This window comes from Colias croceus, chromosome 1 (genome assembly GCF_905220415.1).
Source record: "Colias croceus chromosome 1, ilColCroc2.1".
Taxonomy (NCBI): Eukaryota; Metazoa; Arthropoda; class Insecta; order Lepidoptera; family Pieridae; genus Colias; species Colias croceus.
Genome location: NC_059537.1, coordinates 2912985 through 2940223, shown reverse-complemented (window position 1 = coordinate 2940223; position 27239 = coordinate 2912985). Strand labels below are relative to the sequence as shown.

The 27239-nt window shown below is 36.7% G+C and overlaps 2 protein-coding genes and 1 long non-coding RNA gene across 5 annotated transcripts in view; all 3 read right to left on the bottom strand.

The window, feature by feature from the left end:
* Positions 1 to 4174: 4174 nt before the first annotated feature.
* On the bottom strand, positions 4175 to 17288 carry LOC123705386. Its single transcript, XR_006753305.1, has 2 exons — positions 17153 to 17288; positions 4175 to 4310 (listed from the first exon to the last, which is right to left on the bottom strand). It is a non-coding gene; the product is annotated as an uncharacterized LOC123705386 (long non-coding RNA).
* LOC123705178 lies at positions 5161 to 9710 on the bottom strand. The gene is made up of 4 exons (XM_045653889.1): positions 8883 to 9710; positions 8653 to 8745; positions 7935 to 8057; positions 5161 to 7733 (listed from the first exon to the last, which is right to left on the bottom strand). The coding sequence occupies exons 1-4, from the start codon at positions 8941 to 8943 to the stop codon at positions 5509 to 5511; spliced, it is 2502 nt and encodes an 833-aa protein (XP_045509845.1). The 5' UTR covers positions 8944 to 9710; the 3' UTR covers positions 5161 to 5508.
* Positions 17289 to 21030: 3742 nt separating the features above from the next.
* Positions 21031 to 27239, bottom strand: part of LOC123691031 (beta-arrestin-1) — a 162651-nt gene continuing 156442 nt past the window's right edge. For 2 of the 3 annotated variants that reach the window (XM_045635224.1, XM_045635215.1), the window contains 4 exons: positions 26810 to 26953; positions 26347 to 26433; positions 26024 to 26140; positions 21031 to 21326 (listed from right to left, as the gene is read on the bottom strand). In XM_045635224.1, the coding sequence (XP_045491180.1) occupies positions 21239 to 21326; positions 26024 to 26140; positions 26347 to 26433; positions 26810 to 26953 (436 nt within the window). In that variant the 3' untranslated portion in view covers positions 21031 to 21238. The other variant, XM_045635207.1, reaches the window with a different exon arrangement.

Below are 27239 nucleotides of genomic sequence, written 5' to 3'. Positions count from 1 at the left end.
GTCCAGTTGTAAATAATCAGATCGCAAATACCTACCAAAATATGCAAGATGACAATATCAATAAAATATGTAAGGATATTCCAAACGAATCTATTCTCCAACCAATTGATGAGACACAAAAATGTATTCAAGATGTCCCAAAAAGTGATCCTGAAATACTTATAATTGGTGGACAACAATTCATTGGTTTGGCGCCTATGCTAATCCGCAGTCGACGAAACACCAAGTATCAAAAATATAAAATTCAGTCTTTTACGAAGCCCTATGCCCCCGCTACAGACATCCTTTCTTGTAGCAATATGTTGAGAGACTATGATGATAATTACCTAATTATTTCTATTGGTGAAAATGACAGCAATCCTTTTCAGTTGATGGCGAGTTTAACAAAGACTTTAGGATCATTCAAGAATGCAAAAATAATAGTTGTTAATGTGCTTCAAAATAGGTTTTTGAATGAATTTAAGTTAAATCAAATGTTATTGCATGTATGTAATAATTATAAAAATTGTACATTTTTAAACGTATGTAACTATAGCATGTATCCTTCTATAAAGTATATCTGTAAACGTATCAATTTCTTAATCGATATGCAATTCTATACTGACCACTTTTTATGTTTAAAAAACTTCAAACTAAAAACAAGCGCAGTTTCACAACAGAGTAAGCCTAAACAATTAAATCCTATTCTTAAAAAGGGAACTATACCTTACTTATTTTCTATGATGAATAATAAAATTCGCGATAAAAATAAAATTTCTATAGACCTTGCACCCAATGAATCGTCGTCATCATTTTTTCGGCTAAATCAAAGTGTAAAACTCTAAGTACGTCCCGTTTTACGTTATTTCATCAGAATATAGCTGGCCTGTTGAACAAACTAGAAGCAGTTGAAGTTATACTGAATGAGTTTTTATCTGAAAATACGTATATTGATGTTATTTGTTTTTCCGAAACATTTGTAAGATTGGGCGATGAGACAAATATTCGACTTAAAAATTTTAAGTTGGGTAGTGTTTTTTCAAGGAGTAAGGAAAAACGCGGTGGAGTTTGTATACTTGTAAATAAGTCAATAGAATGTACCCCAGTCCCCTATTGTACTGAAATATCTACGGAAAAGGTCTTTGAGTGTTGCGGTATTGAAATACGCTCTATGAATATAATTATAATATGCATTTACAGGATACCTAATTCTAATCCAAATGAGTTTCTAAACAGATTTGTAATACTACTGGATAAACTGATAAAAAATAACAAAAAAAGAATTATACTGACGGGAGATATGAACATTGATACTCTTAAAGAAAATTATATATCTCAAAGCTTGCAAGACATTCTCCTAAATTATGACCTTATCCTACATATTAATGAACCGACGAGACAAAACTCATGCTTAGATCTAATTATAAGCAACATAAAAAATGCAAAAGGTGCAGTTCATCTACTTGGTCTTTCGGATCATGAGACAGGCCAAACGTTATTATGTCCTATTAAAAAAAAAAAGTTCACCCGTAGTTTCACATATAAAAAGGCGTGATTTTTGTAAAGAAAATATTACCAAGTTTCAAAAATGTTTAAAAAGCCTATCATGGAGCGAAGTCTTTATACAAAATAACTGTAATGAAGCATTTAATAAGTTTCATGATTACTTTATACTATTCTATAACTTATGCTTTCCTATTAATAAAATTAAAATAAAAAATCAAAACAGCGGACCTAAATGGATAACGAAAGGGTTACGAATATCATCGTTAAGAAAAAGAAAACTGAGATACACGTACTACAAAACACGTTCTACCAAAAACAAAGAAGATTTTAAAAAATATGATAAGTTGCTCAAAAAATGTATAAAGAACTCCGAAATTAATCAAAACTCTTCTTACCTCAGTAAAGCGAACAATATATGCAAAGCAACTTGGAATATCATAAGTGACAAAGTAGATGAAATAAAAACATTTAATTACTTAGAATATATTAACTCTGGTTCTATAAAGGTTACGAATCCGGAACATATTGCAAATTCATTCAATGAATACTATACTAAGCATGTCTCCTCTGATCCTGCAAGCTGCAAACTCGGCATCGAGACTAGAGAAACGACTATGTTTCTTTTCCCTTGTACGGAGACTGAAACTATACGGGCAGTCAATTCCTTAAAAAACACAAATTCAGTAGGATATGACGAGATATGTGTTTTTATTATTAAATTATGTATTAATTTTATTGCAAATGTTTTGACATATTTGATTAATCTATCATTTGATGAAGGTATTTTTCCGGATAGACTGAAATACTCAATTGTAAAGCCGATTCACAAAAAGGGTGAAAAACATGACATTCATAATTATAGACCTATTACACTGATTCCAATAATTTCAAAAATATTCGAAAAGATAATGCACAAAAGACTAACTGATTATTTATGTAAGTTCTCGATATTGAAGCATGAACAAAACGGCTTTCAAAAGGGAAAGTCTACAATACTAGCAGCATACCAACTTATACGGAGCATTTTAGAAAATATTGATAGTGGTACTAGCGCAACGGTCATATTCTTTGATATGAGTAGAGCCTTTGATTGTGTAAGCCATAATATCCTTCTAAATAAGTGTGATATGTATGGAATAAGAGGACCATCATTAAATTGGATAAAATCCTACCTCGGCAATCGTGTGCAGTGCGTCGAGATTGCATATAGTGGACATGGTTCTGACATAAAAACTGTACGATCAAACTCCAGGCTCAACAGTACAGGTGTCCCTCAGGGAAGCGTGCTTGGACCGCTTCTCTTCTTACTCTATATTAACGACTTACCAAACGTAACAAACTACAAATGCACACTTTATGCTGATGACATTTCTGTGACTATACCTAATGTGACTTCGGATCTGACATGTAATTATAATTTAAATTTGACATTGAATAGAATAATTGACTGGCTAAAAATAAACAACTTGACGGCTAACTTAGCAAAGACGAAAGTAATGCAGTTTCATAATTATAAACAAAGAAAGTATAACATTAATTTAATTTACAAAGACATTATATTGGAAGAAGTCGATGAAATAAAATTTTTAGGTATAATGTTAGACAGCAATTGCAATTGGAAATCCCATATAAATCATTTATGTTCGCGTATCAACAAATTTGTGTTCGCCTTACGTCGTTTAAGGGCCATAAGTTCTGAAAAAACTGCTCTTACTGCATACCATGGTTATGTGTCATCTATTTTAAGATATGGACTAATATTATGGGGCAATTCGACAAGTGTTAACAGAGCATTCCTAGCTCAAAAAAAATGTATTAGAGCCATTTGCGGGGTTGGACCGTTAGAAAGCTGTCGGCCACTATTTCGAAAATTAAACGTCCTGACTCTGACTTCCATGTACATACTGGAGAGCTGTATCTTCGTAAAAAAACACCCCCAATATTTCACAAGGGCGGCTAACGTGAGCATTATTCCCTCTAGAGACCCTGATAAACTTAGTATGCCACGTTGTAAAACTGCGCTTTACTCTAAAAGTGGGCCTATCATGCTCATAAAAATATTTAACCGTATTCCTAAATGTATACGAAACCAAACATTTAATGTATATAAAAATAAACTAAAGAAATGGTTGATCTTAAATTGTTTTTATAGCTTAAAAGAATTTTTTGACCATAAATGTTAATTATTATAATTGTATTTATAGCCTTTAAATGTAATTATTGTGGAATGATATTTGTCAATTGCAAAGTGATTAATTTCAATATTGTATTTAATATAAATTGAGACAGTATTTGCATGCTTTAGACTAAGCAAAACATGATGAACAATCGAAATATTTTGACATCTCTCTGTACCATGTTTTAAGCAAATAAATATTATTTTATTTATTTTATTTTTTATTACTAACATGAGCTGCCGCTTCCTCTTCTTCCTTCTTCCTCAACTCTTCAAGCTCCTTTTTCGTTAAACCACGGCCACTCATCATGTTGAAAAAATATTTAACACATATTAGCAGAACGAGCAATCCAACACGGTCACTTAGCCGGGATCAATTAATAAACCTATGTGCAATAAGTCGTATTGTTCACCATTTTTAACTTACTCAGTTTAGTTATTTTACCCAAAACGAATTAATTTTAATATAACATTGATTAAATACATGAATGAATACGATTAACTCCCAAAAAACAATTCAATTCAATATTTTAGTTTATGGCAGTACTGCGTTGCCACAATTTTGCCAATGTCCTGTAGTGAATGGGTTTGTTCACGTCCAAAAAGTTCAAATTAGATCCAACAGTTTCAAATCAAGCGCAGATGATATCTACAACAAACATAAAAAACAACACAATATATAAATTATCCAACACCAAGTTAATATATCGCCGCCCTACAACGAAAACCAATTAAATCATAAAAAGTGAAAACGGAGATATCGCGATTACAAAGTTTATGGGGTTGAAAATACCCTTTGTAGTATTATATTGTTATTATTACTTCATAGCATCAGTACATTGATAAATGTTCTATTTAAACATGTCTATTGAGGTTTTAAAAAATTATTGCTTTATAATAAAATTTTCAACAATTGTCACAAGGTCAACCATTTAATTGGTTTTCCCTGAGAACTGATAAATGTCTATAAATAATAAGGTAATAGGAATACAGCAAATCCCGAGAAATTAGTTTTTACTTTTAGTTAATTAAGACTAACCATGATAAAAAAAATCCTATACAGTTGTCCCTTGTGAAGTTACAAGTGAAAATGTATCAAGATAATTGGTTTTCCCTGCAGAAAATTAAAGAGTTTAAAAAGTTAAGCAAGTAATTTATTAGAATTTCAGTACGTTCATTTGTTATCAAATTTATAACTCGAATTAATAAATTAAGTACAATTTAGCTTAATTAGCTCAAATGACAATAAATTGCGCTTCAAATGTCAGTAATAGGTGCCAAAAAAATTATGTAAATGAAGGAAAAACTGACTTATATTGAGTAACCAATGACCAACCAACCGACTGACTGACATACCAAAGCAAAGCCAATATTATTGAGCTAGACGTCTAAAATTTTACATACTACATAAATATACCTTTGATAATCCTGATTGGAAAAAAGAAATCACGAAATTCCCATGGGAAAATGTTTTTTGGGAAAAAATAAAATATGCAAAGTGGCAATCACCTCCAAAATCGAAATAAAATATTTTATTACTTCAATGTTTATAGTAACATTAAGCACTTTCATATTCTGAGTAGCGAGAATAGGTAAGTAATTGAAATAATAATCATAATCAAATTAGAAAATCAAACAAGGGTTTTTTTACTTTGATAAGCTTAAATTCTAAACACAATTATGTCATTTGTTTATGACTAAGCATTTTCATCTTCTAATTAGGTAAAACATGTATGTAATTACAATTATAATCAAAATTAAATTAAGATAATTAAGACAGTAAAAATAAAATACCTAAAATAAAATAGGATAGGAACAAAAATAAACTATTTTGAATTGGGTTGTTGTTAGTCATCATCCGAAGATATCGTAGGTTCGTCATCAGAGACTGTGCAATCAGGTACCCTGTCTTTACAAACAACATCGCTATTCAAATTGTTGAACCAGGGATGGTACTCCTCTGGTATGACACCTTTGCTGCATAATTGCAGCAAATCTTTTTTTTTTGCAACACTTATAGATAAAGGCTTTTTGTAGAGTTGCAATAGTTTATCAGGAAAATATTGCACTTCACTGATTTCCAATCTTTCAGAAATCACGGACACTGCCACCTCTTCCACAGTCCTTTTCTTTTTATTTCTTGTTCCGTAATTGTGTTCTCTTTGTTGTTCAGAATCGAAGTTTTCACTGGCTTTACTTCCTTTTCTTTCATTTTTTTTGGTAACATCAATTGTAGAAAAATTCTCTGACATATCGTAATTATAGAATATTTTGTTTTCTCCTTTAATATATTTCAGTCGCTTAATCTTTAACCACTTAACTAGCTTTCCTTCTGTGTCTTTTTTTGTATTTAACAAAATTTTATCAGACAGATCTTTTAAATCTTTGAACTCATCATATTTAAATTCTTTCACAACGTATGGGTTCTTAACAACTTTCTTATTGTCTTTCTTATATATATTTTTTGATCTTGCTTTCTTAAATACATTTATCCAATCTGGCATAGAATAGATATCTGTATATTTTTGTTCCGTCTCGATGGCGCTATGCATAGAGTCTGCCTCCATGTGTGAATGTCCACTTTCAATGAATTTTTGTTCAATGATTTGCAAGTTTTCTATTTTTTGAACTGCCCAGAGTAGAATTGCCGCTACGTTCTTATTCCGATTCTGCCCGCCACAGGTATCAGAAAATAGGCTTACTTCAGTCACAGAATTTGGAATGCAATTCGATAAGTAGTGGTATAAAATAGTACCTATTTCCGCGCTACCTTTTTTTCCATTTACTTCTGACCAAGTGAAACAATATGCATTGTTTGGAAGAGCACTCTCGTATACTGTCAAATTATATACAGTTAATTTACGCATGTAATATAGAAGACCGATGTCTCCACTAGGTATCTGAAGTATGGCTTGTAAATCAAAAGAAGCAGATAAAAAATCCTTATTATCACCGGCTCTTATCTTATCATTTTCCTTTTCTTTATTACAAGCCTCTTTCCTGGCATTGTGCTCTGCATATTCTTTTTTGAGTTCCCGTTTATCTTTAGAATCGCTTCGTGCATATTTAGTGCAAATCACACATTGGTCCTTTTTCGGCTTGAAGAATCCCAAATTGAAATCTTTGCAAAAAATTCTTCGATATGTTATCTCAGATACGGGTCTACTGTTTTTCTTTTTACATTCGTCAACATAAAGACTGTACATCTTGGCAATAGACAGTTTCCTATCCAAATATTGACGTTTAGATTCCTTTCTTACATAATGACTCTCCATGGATGGAAACGATCGAATGTGGTTATGAACCTCTTGAACTTTTTCAGGAGGTGTCTTATTATGTGCACCGCACATTCCACGAGGGTCTTTATCTTTACTGTATTGTCCAACAAAATCTTTATTTTTTACAGCATTTTGTATTACACTTTGGCTGATACACAGGGTACTGTAAAAAAACTTTTGGCAAACATTGAGCCTTTCATTTTCTATTTCAAAAGAACATTGCGTAGAATATGCCCTTGCAGTTTTTCTTTTTCTTTCAAGCGACAACGTTTTCGTATTTTTCACTGCAACATTAGCTAATATGAAATTTTTTTGGGCAATGAAATCTAAGTTCCAATATTTTCTACAAATTTGATGTCTAATATCTTCGTTGATCTTTTTTGAACATTGATGAGAGCATTTCGAGCAATCAATTTTTTTAGGTACCTTTGCAGGTCTAATTTTATTTTTGATAGCATAAACGGACCCTTCAGCGCGTCTTTTTTTTGCAACATTAACTTTCCATGAAGCAGGATTAGGAATTCTCCAACGTTTTAATTGCTTAGCTCTTTTACACGCTTTATCAAAAATGTCCATTAAAATTATCGTCGCAATTACAGAAGATTCAAGGAACTCTTCGTTATCTGCTGTGTTCAAATTTTCTTTATTTATAGCCTCCAAAGATAGATCTCTCAAAGTCTTCACTACAATAAAACTTTGCTGTACATCATTGTTGGAAGGTAAAAGTAAATCTTGTGTCATGTCAAAGTCCTCCATGTTCTCCTTGCATATTGATTCCTCATTGTTAGTTTGAACTGTGTAAAAAACAAACAAAAGTAAGTATTGTAAGCTAAACAGATAAATAGTAATACAGTGTACAATTAGTCGTGTGATGCCGGCAGAGTAGAATAGCACCACCCCATATCTGCCCGTGGGTGTCGTTAGAGTTATAATTAATGATGTTTTTACACCCAGTATTAGTATTGTAATTTTCTTTATAAAATAATAATATTTACCTAATGTTTTATTTTTAGTAGGCAAGGTCTCTTTACAAGTCTTAAAGGAAGGTCCAACTAAGTCTTCTAGTGTTATTAAATCAAAGTTCTCTTTGAATATTGAGTCCGCATCATTAGTTTGATCTGTGAAAAAGTAAACAAAGTAATACTAAGTGTCTTAATTCTTTTAGCTTAATCTCAGAGCTTAATTTACTACTAATATTATAAAGAGGAAAGATTTCTATGTTAAGATGCTTATAACAAACAAACCCAAAAACTACCAGAAAGATTAAAAAAAATCTTTTACCATTCGCGGATCGCTAGTATATAGCCTTAGTTACTCAGAGATAATGTAGCATTCTAGAGTGAAATAATTTTTGAAATCGGTGCATTAGTTTTAGAGTTTATTTGTTACAAAAATCTCCTCTTTATAATATTACTAGCTGCCCGTCGCGACTTGGTTCGCGTGGTTCCCTACCCCTGCTTGATCCCTACCACTACCCTATCCCTTCCCCTTCCCTCCCCTACCCCTACCCATCCTATTTTCCCTTGAGAATGTTTTTTTTGCTGATTTCTAGAGTATGCCCGGGAAGAGAAGCAGCTAGAACAGTCTACGTACCTTGTTTTTCTATCGCTCCCAGTCCAGCATGGAAGTAACAAATATACTTACTTTCGCATTTATAAGTAGGGACCTATGTAAATAAAGTAAGTTACCTATAAACTATGGATAGATACGAACCTCTAGATGCAGTTTCATTGCTGCCGTCTTTTAATAAAAAGTCTTCATATGCTTGAGACAAAAGATCGTCCTCATCGCTGTCAGCTAAACATTCTGAAAAATAGATAGACAAGTAGATACCTATTTATACGGGTAACAAGTAGTAACAACCTCAACAACAGGTACGATTATCAGTTGGTACATAACCTCACTTTTTTCATTCATTCAAATCACTATAATAAATTACTCACCTATTTCTTGTTTTTCTTTTCCACGATCAAAGTCCAGTTCCTTGATACAATTTGAGCTCATTTTAATGAATCAAACTTCAAATACAATTAAAAACTTGAAAATTAACTTTTTCCGCAAGACGCCAGCGCACTTGTTGCAAATGCAAATGGACGAAAGTTCTACACTAGCGCCAGTGACACGGAACTAAACTGATTTAATCGTTTTTTGCTGTAGTGATTAGGTTGCAGCCGTGAATAAGTATCATCAGAGAAAAACCATTATTTGGATATACATTATTTTCTTAGACGATTAGATTGTATTGTTAAAATGGAATTCGTCAGCTATAATCAATTAAACTGTTTTAATAGCTTTTATTTGACCATTTTAATCTAGTATGGAGATTTAAACCTTAGTAAATGGTTGTTACTGAGTGAAAAATAGAGTATTTCATATGCTTTCCCTGAAGAAAAACAACTTTATCAGATTAACTGATAATCATTGGAGACAAATATGTCGGCAGTCAAGTTACATCTGCTTAATGTTTTGTATTTGAAAACAGTCGTTTGAAATGCTTCAAATAGTTAATTGGTTTTCTTATTAGCTAGCAGCGAAACTATAAGACTTAGCGATTAATGGGTTTTCGCAGACGTAAAAGCACAAAATTTTAAGTACTTTGGCATTCATAAGTAATTTTTGACAAAATTTCGATTTAATTGGTTTTCGTTGTAAGGCGGCGATATGGATTAGTAAATATAGACAAACACTAGATAGGACTAATTATGTAATCAAGGGGAAAAAAGGGAAAGAAAAATTATAGTTTAATATTATTATTTTTAATAAATTTGGATAAGACATACACAAAAGGACTAAAGGTCAGTGAAAGAAGAATATTCATGTTGGTAGGACGGGGGATAGTAGGGGGAAGGATGTCGTATAAAGAGGAGTTTTTAGGACAGTTGAAGAAAATGTGTTCTAAATTTCCCTCGTCTATTCCGCACTCACACAGAGAGTTATCCCTTACCCTAATTTTTGCTAAATGGACGGGAGTACAAGCATGGCCCAATCGCAAGCGGCTAATACAAGATGTGACGTTTTTATTGATGTCCTTGTATTTGAAAAACCAAGGTTTAGCAGGGATGTCATTCTGAATGTTTGAGTAAAACTTTCCCTTCTGAAATCTTGTAGAAGTCCAAGACTTTTCCCAGGCGAACATTAATCTGGTCTTAGCGAGGAGAGAAAGGTCATGCGAGTAAACAAGATCATGAGACTCGGACGAAATGCGCATAGCAGATTTAGCACCCCAGTCAGCTGACTCATTTCCCGGAATTCCACTATGTCCAGGAATCCATGCAAGAGTTATTTCAATACCTTTAAGTTTGCATTCCCAAAGAGATTTCCTGATCTGCAAGATAACGGGATATTTTGTTTTTATACGAAATTGATTTGAAAGAATGCACTGTAAACAGCTTTTGGAATCTGAAAATATTATAGATTTATTAAGATTGTGATTTATCGCATATGTTACCGCATCGAGTAGGGCCAAAGCTTCACCAACAAAATTTGATGTAATAGGGGGACATTTGCGACACAACATGACTGAAAATTTCGGGATCCACACAGCTATACCAACATTCTCTTTATCAGAAATCTTGGAGGCATCTGTGTAAATATGTGTCCAACCTTCCCAATTACGAGCCACAATAGCCTGGAAGGACTGGTAAGCATCTGGAGACTTCTTTTGGATGTTACAAAATGTAATGTTAGGACGGTAGACAAGTGATTCAAAGGGATTGGAAAAGAGGGGGTTAATGGGAGATTGATATAGTTTATAAGGAATTGAAATTATATTTATGTATAAAGGAGATTAAAAGGGGGTATGCTGAGTTATTACCATTGACTAATTGGAGTAAAGAAAATAATTTATTTATAAGGGGATGGGAGGAAAATTGGGTGAGCTTACTCATAAACCTGTCACATAGGAATTGTCTTCTAAGAGATAACGGAGGCTCCCCGCATTCAATCTGTAAAGCATTAATAGCCGTAGACTTCATAGCGCCAAGAACAATCCTCAGAGACTTACTTTGAATCTTGTCCCAACACTGAATACCGCGTTTATTCATCGGTTCCAAAAGGAAGGAAGCATAGTCAAAATGACTACGTACTATGGCGTTATAGAGTAGTTTTTGAGAGAAGGGGTGAGCACCCCATCTAACGCCCGATAAAGCCCGTAAGATGTTAACTCCTTTCTCGCATTTTTGTGCTATATAATTAGCGTGAGTTATGCCAGTCATTCTAGAGTCCAAATAAACACCTAAAAATTTAACATTGTCTTTAATAGGGAAATTTTGATTGCCATAAACAAGAGAAAGGTTGGGAATCATTCTTTTACGGGTAAAAATAATGGCTGAACTTTTAGAAACTGAAAGAGATAAGCCATGCTGCAATAACCACTCGTGTAAAAAATAAAAAGCATTGTTAAAATTAGTCTCAATTTCGGAGGTAGAGTCAGAACAAATATAGAGAGCAATGTCGTCAGCATATTGGAGAATTTGGCAATAACTGTTAACTGCTAATTCTAAGTCATAAGTGTATATAACATAGGGCTTAAAACAGAACCTTGCGGGAGGCCCCTCCAGACAAGTCTAGGGGGAGACAAGGAGTTATCTGACCTGACACAAATTGATCTGCCCATAAACAGGTTACAAATGAACCGTACCAGCCTCACAGGGATGCTCAGCTGAAGCAATTTTTGCCTGAGCACCGGAAGCATGACATTATCATAGGCAGATTCAATGTCTAGGAAGACTCCGGCAAGAAAATGTTTCTTTTTAAAAGCTATTTGAATGTCCGTTGTGAGTATAGCAATGCTATCCAAAGTGCTATAGCCTTTGCGGAAGCCAAATTGAGAAGGGGGTAAAATATTATTATTCTCAACAAACCACTCTAATCTATTTTTAATTAAAATTTCTGTAATTTTGGATAAGCAAGAGGATAATGCAATGGGACGATAGGAGTTGCTATCTGAAGGATTTTTGTTAGGTTTTAAGACTGGGATTATTATTTGGGACTTCCATGATTCTGGGACTGATCCAGAAGCAAGAAAGGAGTTAATTAAATCAAGAAAGAATAATTTAGTTTTAGGAGAGGACTGGGATATAAAAGAATATGGAATCCCATCTATGCCAGGGGAAGAATCATTCAGGCCTTCAAGGGCACAGGAGAGCTCATCAATTGTAAAAGGAGCGTCCAGAGAGTTAGTATGGGGTAGGTAGGAGGGGGCAGAAGGGAGATTTTCAAGGGAAGGGACAAAAGGGGGGGCTAATTTATTAATGAAGTCCTCTAACCAGAGAGAACAGTTAGAAGAAGTGATATTATTTTGGGAACGGGAGCTTCTAAATCTTTTAATCTGTTTCCAGACCAGGGAGGGAGGAGTTTTAGGGACAGGGATTCACAGAAGTTAAGCCATCCTGAACGTTTCTTGGATACCAATAATTTTTTAGCTTTGGCCGAAATTTGTTTGAAATTAAGAAAGTTTTGAATAGTCATCTGTTTAATATACAATTTCTCAGTCTCTGATCTCTCACGGATGATTGCAGTACATTCAGAGTCCCACCAGGGAGTTGAGGGTTTATAAGTGGATGGATTTTTGATTGGAATATGATTATTGGCAGAAGATATGATACAGGATACAAACATGGAATAGATAGGAAGGGGATTATACAGGGTGTCACGGATGTCCTATCGTAGGCCTAATGGAGCATATAGTGTTTAACCTTCTGATGCTGTAAAAAATATTTAAAAAATCCGGTCGTGCAGGAAAAATTATCTTACAACTATTCAATAAACTTTGTGTTCGTAACCCTAACTACGCGGATCATACTCGCGAGCGTTATACATAAGCGGTCATTGACCGAACGCGGACTCGAACGCTATGCTTAACCTCGAACCTCGGAAATAAATACCTACTGTTTGGATAATATTTTTTAGAGTATACAAAACACATACAAAAATAATCGTTTATTTTACAAAAAAAAAAAAACTGAAACTGAAACTGACCGTGGTCGAGCCCTTTTAATACTTTTTACTTTTAACATATTTTAATCCTAACTTTAAAAGTTTTCATAACGATAAAAATAAAGTACGACTCCCTCAAACTCGTAAGTCATAACAACTACCTGTACCTACATAATTAAGATTACTGGCAAAATAATTATTGTAATAAAACCTACTGAGTTGTGAAAGCTAAATAATAAATTTATTTATTTAATAAAATAAGTTTAAAGTATTAATAATTATTGATAATTATACGACCTTACCCTATTTTCCATTTGGGTTAAAGCTATTAAATTAATAATTATTAGTGAAAATGAATAATAATACTTTGAATGAAGAAATAGAAAGTATGTTTTACTTATGATTTTTCGTAATTAGGTAGATGTGTCGTAAACACCAATTACATGCACACGGTGTCATATTTACCAGAAGAAATCAACCTCTGTGAAATCAACGGTTTCAAAATGCAAACACTCACCCGATTATCATGCACAGGAATCACAGGATCGTAATTCGTAATAGGTACATATTGCACAATGATGACGAATGATGAGTGACGAAGGTAAACAAATATTACATAATGTATTAAATATTATACCTACTAGGTACTCCAAATATCAATCACTTCTTAAAATAACTAAGTAACATAAGAAAATCTCGTAACTACTTAAATGCATTATCATGGATTTATACAACCACTGCTTTAATAACTTTAAATAATTATTATAAACACAAAATAAGAATTTCGACTAACGAGTAATGATCCCGAATCTCCCGCGCAGATCTATCACAGCCATTACGCTAAGACGTTTGGTAGAGAACTAACAATTTAACAAAATTTGTGCAATTATTAAAATGCGCGGACGCTTACACGTGCCGGTGCACAAAGACACCGCCGCGGCGGTGTCTTTGTGCAACTAGCAAAGGTAACGCCCCCTTTCGTTTGTGAAATGCCGCCTTTTAAAAATACGGTTCCGTTGTTTATTTAATATTTTATTTTACTTATCTTCTTATTATTTACTTTCAATTTTCTTTTGTAACTACAAATGAAAAAACACAATCATATAATTTAATGTGAAATTATCATGAAATGATATTATTAAGTTTTATGCTGGGACTAATATTATTATTTAATAGGTATTTACTTATTTAGGTACCTTAAGTTGCTATTTATACTCTTATCTAGATTAGGCGCCATATAATTTAATTATTGAGTTTCATCTAGCAAAAGTTGAAAGGAACAGATATTATTATGTATTCTAAATCATTCTTATTAAAAGATATTTTTACAAACATTTCCCTACGAATCCCTAAACTCGCATTGTACGTTTATTCGTATTATTATTGAAGTTTTTAAGTAATTTTAAATGAATTTTTGTTAGTCGCTTGTTTTATCTTTCGGTGTCAAGTTGCTATCGTTTGCTTTTTGCCGTTTTCTGTGTTTCATCTGTGAGTTTCTGAGTCGGTAATTTCTGTGGTAATGTCGTAGGTATTATACGAACGTGGAGTATTAAAATGTTTGAGTTTGAGTACGGGTGCTTTAGTAGGTATGTTGTGAAGGTGTGTTTAGTGTGTGTGATAGGTACCTACTGCATGTTGTATGCTGAAATTTCTACAAGTTGGTATGTACCTTATTTCAATATCATTGTACAAAAAATAAATTAAATAATTGATACGCATGTATCATAATAAAAAAACTAAGTAAAGATAAAAATATGATTAAGTATAAAAAGGGTGCGGTCAGAAGGCGATGGTACTAAGTAAGTAAATTTTCGTTTTTTTTGGTAACGAATAACGATAGTGTACTTGTGTATTTATCTCGTATACCTACTCTAAAAAATATTATCCAAACAGTAGGTATTTATTTTCGAGGTTCAAAATTAAGCATTGCGTTCGAGGTCAATGACCGCTTATGTATAACGCTCGCGAGTATGATCCGCGTAGTTAGGGTTACGAACACAAAGTTTATTGAAAAGTTGTAAGATAATTTTTCCTGCACGACCGGATTTTTTAAATATTTTTTACAGCATCAGAAGGTTAAACACTATAAGCTCCATTGGGCCTACGATAGGACATCCGTGACACCCTGTATAGGGAAGGGGAAGGTAGGGAATTAAGTTGAAATTCCAACAAATCAGAATAATCCGACCAGTTTGCTTTAGTGGTTCTATATTTTAGGAGGGGAGATTGAGGAGAGGAAGGAACATCGTGTTCAAAGGAGATAAGGATGGGGAAGTGGTCCATGAGTGTTAGGTAAAGTATTCCATGAACAGAGTAAAGAAAGGGACGGAGAAGCAAGAGACAAATCTACGGCACTGTTTGGATTCTGGTTGGGAAGGACAAGATGAGTAGGGGAGCCTGAATTTAAAGTGCACAGATTCAAATCGTCAAACAAATCTAACAATGAGAGGGAAAATGAGTCTGTTTTATGAGAGCCCCAAGAAATGTGATGCGCATTAAAATCCCCAAGGACAAAAATAGGACTGGGGAGAGAGGATAGGATATAATAGATGTCAGGAATTAGTGAAGAGTTAGGGTCGGAAATGTAAAAGGAAACAATGGTGAAATTTAAAACTTTTGCAGCAACAGCGTTGATGCTTGGACTATGGTGAGGGATAGGGAGAAGAGTGAAGGGGATTGAACGATTAATGAGCAGAGCAGCTCCAGCATACCCATCTGCTCTGTCATCGCGTAAGCAAACATAGTTAGGAATGTTAAAATGAGACTTGGGAACTAACCAAGTCTCGGATATGGCTAATAAAATTGGTTTATATTTATTTATAAAATATATGATTTCATGTTTCTTATTCCGGATGCTCCTACAGTTCCATTGTATAATGGTCCTCGGAGCCATTATTAGATTTTAATATGTCAATGATTTTGAAAAGGATTTCCTTCACGTCGGACGGTAAGTCTGCTTCGTTGCAGGTTTTAATTATGTCATAAAAGAAAGAAATGCAAGAAACTAGGACATTGCTTTCCCGGGGCTTTCTGAATGAAGGAGTATTACCAGAAAGGGCGCAGCCATTCTGGGAGTCTAAAGAAGGGGCTTGAATGATATCTTGATGGGCAGCTCTGTCATACGATTTACCTAATGGGGCTCTAGGGCGTGGAGAACGGAAAACAGTTTTTTTGTATGAGGTGGAAGTACTTGTAGAAGGGATTAGATTTGAGAGGGGTGTCTGTGGGGAAGAGGGAACCTGACGAGTAACCTCGGCAAAAGATTTTTGGGAAGCAGGGAAACGGAGGGAAGCTTCTTGATATGATATATTCTCCTCTGACATTATATACTTAATGTTTCTTTGCCGAGTGTGTTCCGGTCAGTTTGAGTCTGTTGCAAAATGTGAACCGGAACAGCTAATACAGGAGGCAGAGCACTCAGAAACATTGCAGGATTCACCATTGTGATCCTTTGCACAACGGTAGCAACGAGGGTTTGATCTGCATTGTGTCTGAACATGACCGAACCTACAACATTTCAAACATTGAATAGAGGGCAGGCGGTAGATCTCAACCGGTAAAGAGTTCTTATATAAAAAAATCCGTTCAGGTAATTTTTGACCTTGGATGGTTATAACAACTGTAGTAGTTGGGGTGTATTCAGTGGATTCATCTGTTCTAATTTTTCTGTTTAGACGGCGAGCTTTCAGTATGATGCCATATCCCCTCGGAATCTCAACGGCATCTACAAACTCCTGCATGGAAAAATCAGTAGGAACCTTTTTTACAATTCCCATCCGAGAAAAGTTGTAAGTTGGGATGGTGCAGGCTAGATTGTTTTGTTCTATTATAGGATTGATACAAAACTGATTAGCATCAATTGCATTTGAGAATTCTACAGAAATGCGGTTTCGTCCGATTCTCTTGATTCCGTCACTAATAATATTTTTAATGCCATTGTTGACCAGAAGTTGGCCAACTTTAATCGGGCGCAGGATGGTTCCAGCGGAGGGTTCTGATTCTACTTTCGATATATGGACAATAAAGGGGCCATTATCTAAATCTGAGTATCGCCTTTCCTTTTCATTAAGTGAAGGATGCGTGTACATAGTTTGAACAGAGGCAGCATTAGGGTTATTTTCGATAGATGTTTTCTTTGTTTTAGCTACGATTGAAGCATCTTCAGATGTTAAATGACGCTTCTGAGGGATTCTACTAACTTCAACTACTGTAGGACTGTATGGAGGATCAGGGGGGTCCGGAGGATCCGGATGATTATTCATATTGAATTATTTACCACTAACACAAAACACAAACACCGTCACCACAAATAAAATAAAATCTTAGCTTGAAAGAACGTAAAAAAAGCAATAAATTTGGAAAAAAAGACTGTTATCACCAAAAGCACGTGTCAACGCTTCCACGAAAAAACATCAACCCAACCACAGAACCCAACCCTCCCAAAAAAACTATAAATTATTAACCTCTCTCAGATACCAACAATTTTTTTTTGTCATTTTGACAATTGACAATTTGACAAATTGTGGCTGAACCAACGAGAAAAGACGCTAGTCTATGGGTAGTAGGAGTTACCATTAATAAAAAATAAAGAAAAGTGTTCACTGTTCAATGAGTTTATTATAAAAAAACGAATTGAAATTCGTTTATTCGCGACTGTATTATTATGGTGGTATTTGTAGGTGGATGGTGTACTAGTATGGTACGATAGTGAAAACTAGGACTAGGAGGAACAATTACGACTGAAAATCGTGAAATTGGAATCTCATTTCATTTAAATTTAGACTCAAAAATAGTATAGGGAAGTCCCGAGGCCACTAGTGGGGTAAGTGCACACTGGGTAGGTGACGAATTGACAAATGAATTAGGTATGCAAACAACTGTCTCATTTCTTGGTCTCATTAGTCGATTTTCTTTAGGGAAAAAGTGATCAACCTTCTGGGTCTTGTCAGACCGAAAAATATTAATTCCTTCGTGTCGCCTTTCATTCGAACCCAGGACCCCACGGTTCAATGCTCATAATATTAACTACTGTACCATGTACCTACGCGGTTTTTAATTTTATTTTCTCCAAACTGGTTTCTAAACGGCCTTTACATATTATTTATTTTCACCTAAATTCTACACCAACTGCAGTATTGATGTATACGTAGTCTATCATATCAGTTTATTTTATTTTAGGCTACGTACATATTTATTAAATAAAACATCTCAATTAATATAGTATTATTATTTATTGAAAAAAAAAATACATCAAAAATCTTTCGATGCAAAATCAAAACATCTTTGTGAATCTCGCATATTACAGCATTGTTTTGCATTGCTTGGAAATATTAAAATAATATTTTGTAGTTTGTACATAATACAAGTAACATACATTGTAAATATGTATTATAAACCAAAAAAGTACGCATTATTTATGAAAGTGAAAAATTTAAAATATGTATCTGTACATTGATTAAACAAATATAATATATAAAAGCCTCTGATGTTATAATCATTCGTGTTTATGACGATTCATTTCATAAAATTGTTATTTACTATAATTATTAATTACCTTTATGAATGTAATATAATATAAAATATTGATTTACTAAATTAATCAATGAACGATATAAAATCTACGACAAACTTAATTTCGTTATGATTAATGATTAAATTTCTTGGTAAATAGCTGCAAAAAATCTATTCACATAATTCCGACTATCTTCGTTAATTAAAAATTGTTTCTAAACTTGTTAAATGTCGAAATGGATGTATGATATTAAACTGTACAGTAAATAAACATACGATGGGTAACATATTAAAAAACGGTGTGTAAATCATTGAGATATACATATGGAGACGACACCGCCTACATCACTTATGTTACGCTCAACATACGCCATATAGCGTAACTGCACGCTCATTTTTTATTTGTTTTAAAGTGAAACGCATCAAATATGCCTTCGTGTGTGTTACGATATTGCACAAATAATACAAATAATACAAATAATACGGAAAAGTGCAAAGGAATTACTTTCATCGGTAAGTACCTAACTAGATAATAATTTTTAAAACTTAGAGCAAAAAAATGGCGCACAGATTTTGTTCGTGGTGTCTCCTCCATACGAAGTAATATTATCTCAATGGTGTAAATCTATAGTTTGTGCATATGTTAAGCTTAAAACTATCTAGGAATAATGTGAAATAAATTACAGTTACAAGTTATATTATACAAATAAAATAATAAAAATATCAAATTAAATATTCAAAATTAAAATTTTAGAGGTTCTTATGTAAAATAAATTGTATTTAAATAAATTGAATTGATTTGTGACTTAAAATGAAACACGAATTGTTTGTATGTTTTATTATAAGTATAAATGAAGATAACCTCAACTCAAAAGTAGATAGTAAAGTGAGTTCACCCACGAAAACAATTTTGACAGGTTAAGAAAGACGCTGGTAAGAAGACGTATTTCATAACAAGTGATAACTGCGTTAAAAACAACCGACTTCAAACTTGCACTTGCAAAATTTACAAATACCTACAGACAAAAATGCTCATAAAATAAAAACTACTGGGCCTATCCGAATAAAATTTTTATGGGACCAATTCGACACCATCCCGCATCGAACAAAAAAAGAATCACGTAAATCGGTTCAGAAACCTCGGAGTAATCGGTGTACATACATAAAAAAAAAAAAAAATATACCGGCCGAATTGATAACCTCCTCCTTTTTTTTTGAAGTCGGTTAATAAAATCGGGCTCATTATTTTCATTTCAAAGACAGATAATGTTTTACTTTTATTGATCGAAAGCCGTATTATCGCGGCAGTATATAAGACTTATTTTAATTAATCGCCTTATTAGGATTTCGTATCACTATCTCATAATGTCTGTAATAAAATATACCTACTATTATGTCATTGATTTTGTCCAATATATTTCAATTTACCAACATTAACAATAAAGAACTATATAACACGACTACTTCGATAAAGTAAATTACATTGAGGTACAAAACACATTTATTCTATTAAATGCACATTACCAAAACATTGTATGTACTATACCTATAAGAAATTAATGATTGGCCAATGATAGATGAATAAAAAAATACATTTAAAATTAATAACTAAACTTGTACTCGTATAATGATAAAGCTACAATTACAAATAAACACATTCAATATACATTAAATATTTTTAAACTTTAATAATAATTTTAAAATACCTAATACTTCGTGCATAGTGGGCAAGTAAGGCTTGCATGCACGAAGCTAAACAATCAGCTAACGATGGAAAAATCGTTACTTTCTTCCGCTCTATTGCAGTGCATTACAAATAAACATATACAAATAATATTTGATATTAAAAATAGCGTAATAGACAAATACTCTTTACACTGTACAGGGGATCTAAGTATGTTCCTGTTTGCCTTTACAATTACGCAACTATTTAGGGCACAGACGCTCGCCTCATAAACTACACGGAATTCGAAATATTTCTTTAAAAAGAATATGTTGTTACTATCCAGTATCCAATTATCCATATATTATAAAAATACTTAGTGTTTTCTGTCGTTTGATAAAAGTTCAAACGCCAATTATAGTAGAGCCATTTTAATAGGCAACATTTGACAGTTCAACAAAATTCAACAAGGTAACCTAGTAACGACGACATAGAATAACATGATATTTCGTTTTGTTAGATCTGCACATTTGCTTAACTTTTTTCAATTATGATTACATATTTATAATAATAAAGACCGATACAAGTAATTTTAAGATTTCATTTTACTGATAAACCATACTAAACATAATAAACAATTTCTGAATTGAAGAACTGACGTCGCTACAATTTTGTGTCAATAAACCTTTTTTCTTTTTAAATACCAGAGACGTTACTCTAAAAATCGAAATCTGACATCTAGAATCGAATGCATTGATTACTTGTGAATAAAAATCATCATAAATTAATAAATTCGATTGACAAATATTTCAAATCCGTATCGATTAATTCACTTTAATCGATGTTTTTAAGCAGGTTACCTCTCTTTGAAGATAAAATTGATAGACGTCAAATGTTGCCTATTAAATTGGCTCGACTATAATATTTCACTTGCATAAGTAAGTAATGCATTTACCAAAAATCGTAAATGATCGAAAACATGATTTTATACATCATTTTTATTTTAATACAGATTATAACACTTTTCGCTAAGGATGGTAACACTTATTTCTTGTGTCTATGGTCATTCGATGGATTTCAAAACGAACAATGTTGTTTATGAAAATTCAAAAAGTACGATACAATTGTGCGTTTGGTATAACAAAATATAGAATGTAGTTCAGTAAGAGAGCGCTGTTAGCATAATGTTCAAGCATCAGCGTCCGCGCCCTTCAGCCTGAGGCGCGCGAAGTCTTCGAAGATTATGTCGTCGTCTTGTTCTTGGCCATTTTCGTTTCTGTAAACAAAATTCGATATTAGTTTACGTGTAGTGTAAGTATAGTGAGGTCTTAGATTACAAAATAAAAGACAGATGGAGCGTTGCCGAACTAAACCGAATGATTTATCGTCATTTTCAATAAAGCTATGTGTGCTGTCATTTCGCCGCTGCACTGTACGTATACGGTGCTTCTGTGTGCGTGTAATGTTACCAGATATTGAAAAATTTCCCAAATTTTTCCCCGACTACGGAAAAAAGAGGGTTATGTTTTTCGAGTTTATGTATGTATGTATAATATTTCTTTGACACGCCCTGCAGTATAAACCGTTGGACCGATTTTGAGTTGTGAGGTTTCATTGCAATCATCTGAATTATTATGTTAGTGGCGGTAGTGACGTAGGCTATACATATACATAAATTAGCAGTCAAGTTTTAATTTTTCTTACCTTCTCGGTAACCTAGCAAAGATGCCAGTCTTGAACCGATGATTGATACATACCTATCACTAAACATAATATGTACAACACCTAATGTATTTAGCTCTAAGGTTAGGTTAAGTTTGATTGGATAAACGAATTTGAATTTGAATATGTATTTTATTTTAATATAATTTCGGGTTAGTGATTTTTTTTTATAATATTACATAAAGTACCTGCCTACTAAAGTTATACATATATGGACGAAATAATTGTTTTCAATTTTTAATTAAATAAATTACATAAAAAAAGTTTCAATATTAACTGTTATAATTATATTATTTTTTATTTTTCAAAATATATGAATGCGAATAGCGGTAGTTTTAAGTTGAGAATACGGGGCATTTTATTTTCATGATATCCATCATGGAGTTCACATAAATTAAAACGACTATGACGTTTTTAAGCTTTATAAAAGTAACAAAATAATGTATTATGCTTATTAAAATAATCTAATAATGATCATGAACCTGTAGTGCACTATACAAATAATCACATTCACGATCGAAAAATCCAACAGCATTACCCTGAAGATCTTTTAACCATTTCACCGTTTTACCAATAAAAATGGCAAATTCATTTTCAAAATACTGGCAACATACGTTGAAGTTTTGTATTCCTTCATATCTGTAAAATTATGATTCGTATTATAGATATAAATCAGCCAAATAATCTACAGAAAACCTGTGAAACGGTGTTTTATCTTTTTTTTTTTTTTGTTTTCGGGGACAAATTTTACAGCGTTTTATTATCACTAGACAACATTTTTTTACTAAAATTGCAAACCCTTTTTGACATATTGCATGACACTATATGCGCTATAGCACTGGTGCAGCGACGTATTTGCTTTTGATTTCGTATTTTCTTTGACAAGGGCCACGGGCGGTTGTCATGCTCCATCTGTCTTTTATTTTGTAATCTAAGAGTGAGGTATGACCGAGAATAAATAAAAATAATATAATTATAAAAGTCGAAAATGACAAAAACACGAGTTGCAAGAAAATAAATATTTCAGCTAGAAAAGACGAAGGCGTAGGGGCATCTATATTCTCAACGATAAAGCTTCGAGTGCATCAGGATGAGCAGCAACGGCGCTGCGGTCGCTATGGCAACGAGTCAAGCTGTATCAAGTCGTGGTCGGAGTGCGCGGGGTCGCTAAGGCAACGGTTAGGGCCCCCGCGCACTAGGCAGCCATAACTGCCATTACTGCAGCCATAACTAACTGCGCCAAAAGGCTGCATAGTGCGCGGGGCCCTTAGTGTAGGAGTGTGCGATACAGACGGGTGCGGGTCGAGCTGGATGAGGTCGTGGTCGGCGGGCGCGGGGTCGCTAAGGCAACGGTTAGGGCCCCCGCGCACTAGGCAGCCATAACTGCCATTACTGCAGCCATAACTAACTGCGCCAAAAGGCTGCATAGTGCGCGGGGCCCTTAGTGTAGGAGTGTGCGATACAGACGGGTGCGGGTCGAGCTGGATGAGGTCGTGGTCGGCGGGCGCGGGGTCGCTAAGGCAACGGTTAGGGCCCCCGCGCACTAGGCAGCCATAACTGCCATTACTGCAGCCATAACTAACTGCGCCAAAAGGCTGCATAGTGCGCGGGGCCCTTAGTGTAGGAGTGTGCGATACAGACGGGTGCGGGTCGAGCTGGATGAGGTCGTGGTCGGCGGGCGCGGGGTCGCTAAGGCAACGGTTAGGGCCCCCGCGCACTAGGCAGCCATAACTGCCATTACTGCAGCCATAACTAACTGCGCCAAAAGGCTGCATAGTGCGCGGGGCCCTTAGTGTAGGAGTGTGCGATACAGACGGGTGCGGGTCGAGCTGGATGAGGTCGTGGTCGGCGGGCGCGGGGTCGCTAAGGCAACGGTTAGGGCCCCCGCGCACTAGGCAGCCATAACTGCCATTACTGCAGCCATAACTAACTGCGCCAAAAGGCTGCATAGTGCGCGGGGCCCTTAGTGTAGGAGTGTGCGATACAGACGGGTGCGGGTCGAGCTGGATGAGGTCGTGGTCGGCGGGCGCGGGGTCGCTAAGGCAACGGTTAGGGCCCCCGCGCACTAGGCAGCCATAACTGCCATTACTGCAGCCATAACTAACTGCGCCAAAAGGCTGCATAGTGCGCGGGGCCCTTAGTGTAGGAGTGTGCGATACAGACGGGTGCGGGTCGAGCTGGATGAGGTCGTGGTCGGCGGGCGCGGGGTCGCTAAGGCAACGGTTAGGGCCCCCGCGCACTAGGCAGCCATAACTGCCATTACTGCAGCCATAACTAACTGCGCCAAAAGGCTGCATAGTGCGCGGGGCCCTTAGTGTAGGAGTGTGCGATACAGACGGGTGCGGGTCGAGCTGGATGAGGTCGTGGTCGGCGGGCGCGGGGTCGCTAAGGCAACGGTTAGGGCCCCCGCGCACTAGGCAGCCATAACTGCCATTACTGCAGCCATAACTAACTGCGCCAAAAGGCTGCATAGTGCGCGGGGCCCTTAGTGTAGGAGTGTGCGATACAGACGGGTGCGGCTCGAGCTGGATGAGGTCGTGGTCGGCGGGCGCGGGGTCGCTAAGGCAACGGTTAGGGCCCCCGCGCACTAGGCAGCCATAACTGCCATTACTGCAGCCATAACTAACTGCGCCAAAAGGCTGCATAGTGCGCGGGGCCCTTAGTGTAGGAGTGTGCGATACAGACGGGTGCGGGTCGAGCTGGATGAGGTCGTGGTCGGCGGGCGCGGGGTCGCTAAGGCAACGGTTAGGGCCCCCGCGCACTAGGCAGCCATAACTGCCATTACTGCAGCCATAACTAACTGCGCCAAAAGGCTGCATAGTGCGCGGGGCCCTTAGTGTAGGAGTGTGCGATACAGACGGGTGCGGGTCGAGCTGGATGAGGTCGTGGTCGGCGGGCGCGGGGTCGCTAAGGCAACGGTTAGGGCCCCCGCGCACTAGGCAGCCATAACTGCCATTACTGCAGCCATAACTAACTGCGCCAAAAGGCTGCATAGTGCGCGGGGCCCTTAGTGTAGGAGTGTGCGATACAGACGGGTGCGGGTCGAGCTGGATGAGGTCGTGGTCGGCGGGCGCGGGGTCGCTAAGGCAACGGTTAGGGCCCCCGCGCACTAGGCAGCCATAACTGCCATTACTGCAGCCATAACTAACTGCGCCAAAAGGCTGCATAGTGCGCGGGGCCCTTAGTGTAGGAGTGTGCGATACAGACGGGTGCGGGTCGAGCTGGATGAGGTCGTGGTCGGCGGGCGCGGGGTCGCTAAGGCAACGGTTAGGGCCCCCGCGCACTAGGCAGCCATAACTGCCATTACTGCAGCCATAACTAACTGCGCCAAAAGGCTGCATAGTGCGCGGGGCCCTTAGTGTAGGAGTGTGCGATACAGACGGGTGCGGGTCGAGCTGGATGAGGTCGTGGTCGGCGGGCGCGGGGTCGCTAAGGCAACGGTTAGGGCCCCCGCGCACTAGGCAGCCATAACTGCCATTACTGCAGCCATAACTAACTGCGCCAAAAGGCTGCATAGTGCGCGGGGCCCTTAGTGTAGGAGTGTGCGATACAGACGGGTGCGGGTCGAGCTGGATGAGGTCGTGGTCGGCGGGCGCGGGGTCGCTAAGGCAACGGTTAGGGCCCCCGCGCACTAGGCAGCCATAACTGCCATTACTGCAGCCATAACTAACTGCGCCAAAAGGCTGCATAGTGCGCGGGGCCCTTAGTGTAGGAGTGTGCGATACAGACGGGTGCGGGTCGAGCTGGATGAGGTCGTGGTCGGCGGGCGCGGGGTCGCTAAGGCAACGGTTAGGGCCCCCGCGCACTAGGCAGCCATAACTGCCATTACTGCAGCCATAACTAACTGCGCCAAAAGGCTGCATAGTGCGCGGGGCCCTTAGTGTAGGAGTGTGCGATACAGACGGGTGCGGGTCGAGCTGGATGAGGTCGTGGTCGGCGGGCGCGGGGTCGCTAAGGCAACGGTTAGGGCCCCCGCGCACTAGGCAGCCATAACTGCCATTACTGCAGCCATAACTAACTGCGCCAAAAGGCTGCATAGTGCGCGGGGCCCTTAGTGTAGGAGTGTGCGATACAGACGGGTGCGGGTCGAGCTGGATGAGGTCGTGGTCGGCGGGCGCGGGGTCGCTAAGGCAACGGTTAGGGCCCCCGCGCACTAGGCAGCCATAACTGCCATTACTGCAGCCATAACTAACTGCGCCAAAAGGCTGCATAGTGCGCGGGGCCCTTAGTGTAGGAGTGTGCGATACAGACGGGTGCGGGTCGAGCTGGATGAGGTCGTGGTCGGCGGGCGCGGGGTCGGGCGCTGCGCGGGGCTCCTCCTCCGGCTTCGGGTGCATCAGGATGAAGGGTAGTTCTGCACTCAGGTCGCTGAAACAACAGATTATATTTTTTTTAATATGTACAAAAATAAAAAATCCAGTACTTTTTTTATATTTTTTCGCAATTTTGTTTTTTTGTTTTGCTTGCGAGTATAAGTGGGATAAAAGATTTTTACTATTAATAATTTTTTCGCTATTGAAATTTACAAGTGAATAAGAAAATATTCAATAAATAAATAGAAAATATATACATACCCTCCTAGTGGTCCCAAACACAATTTGACCTTCACTTTGTACTGTACAATAATTCCGAGGTTCTCGCGCTGTGAGGGATCCGCTATCCTGAAATTGATACAAAAAACATTATTAACAATTGAAAAAATATATGGTCTGAGTTCTAAGGTCTACGTTTCAGTTCTAAGTTTATTATTTCTACACTTTTTTATTTCTTCAAAAATATTTTAGACGAAAAAAAAATTTCAAGATCAGGCAAAATTCATTAAAATACGAGAATAAATATAACCACCTATAGATTAAGCGCAAACGCTGTACCGCTGTATAGATACGTGTGCGGCGAGGCGGGTGAGAGAACCGACCGTTCCGTTTCTTTCTAACTTCTAACTCGTGCTCTTTCTTACCCGGTCCCCGCCTCACCGCACATACCTACACCGCAGTACAGCTATAGCAAAGACAATCAGAAAAATAATAATCCACTTACAATGTGCTAGAAGCGAGATTGGTGTCTTCGTGCTTTAGTTGTCCGTCGAGCGCTAAACCCCATTTGTCCTTATTGTTAGCTAATAGCGGTGTTAATGTGAACACCTTGCTGAGCGTGAACCCTGGGCCTACAGGACAGCCTTCTCTGTAAAAATATTTAATTCATTAAAAAAAAAACTAATTTGATGACTTAAAATAAAACGTAAAACACTCCTCAATTTTTTTAAAAAGGTTATATATTTTTTGTCAAAAGCGCCTCATGCTTTCATAATTTGAATTTGTATTAAGCAACAAACCCTATCTTAAAACATGTTATTTTTCTACCAAAACATATGAAAATTATACACAATCAAAACTCGCAAAAAAAAAATAAGTCCACTGCTGTCCACGCATTTTTGGTAAGTTCCATTACAAATAAAAAAAAAACAAGC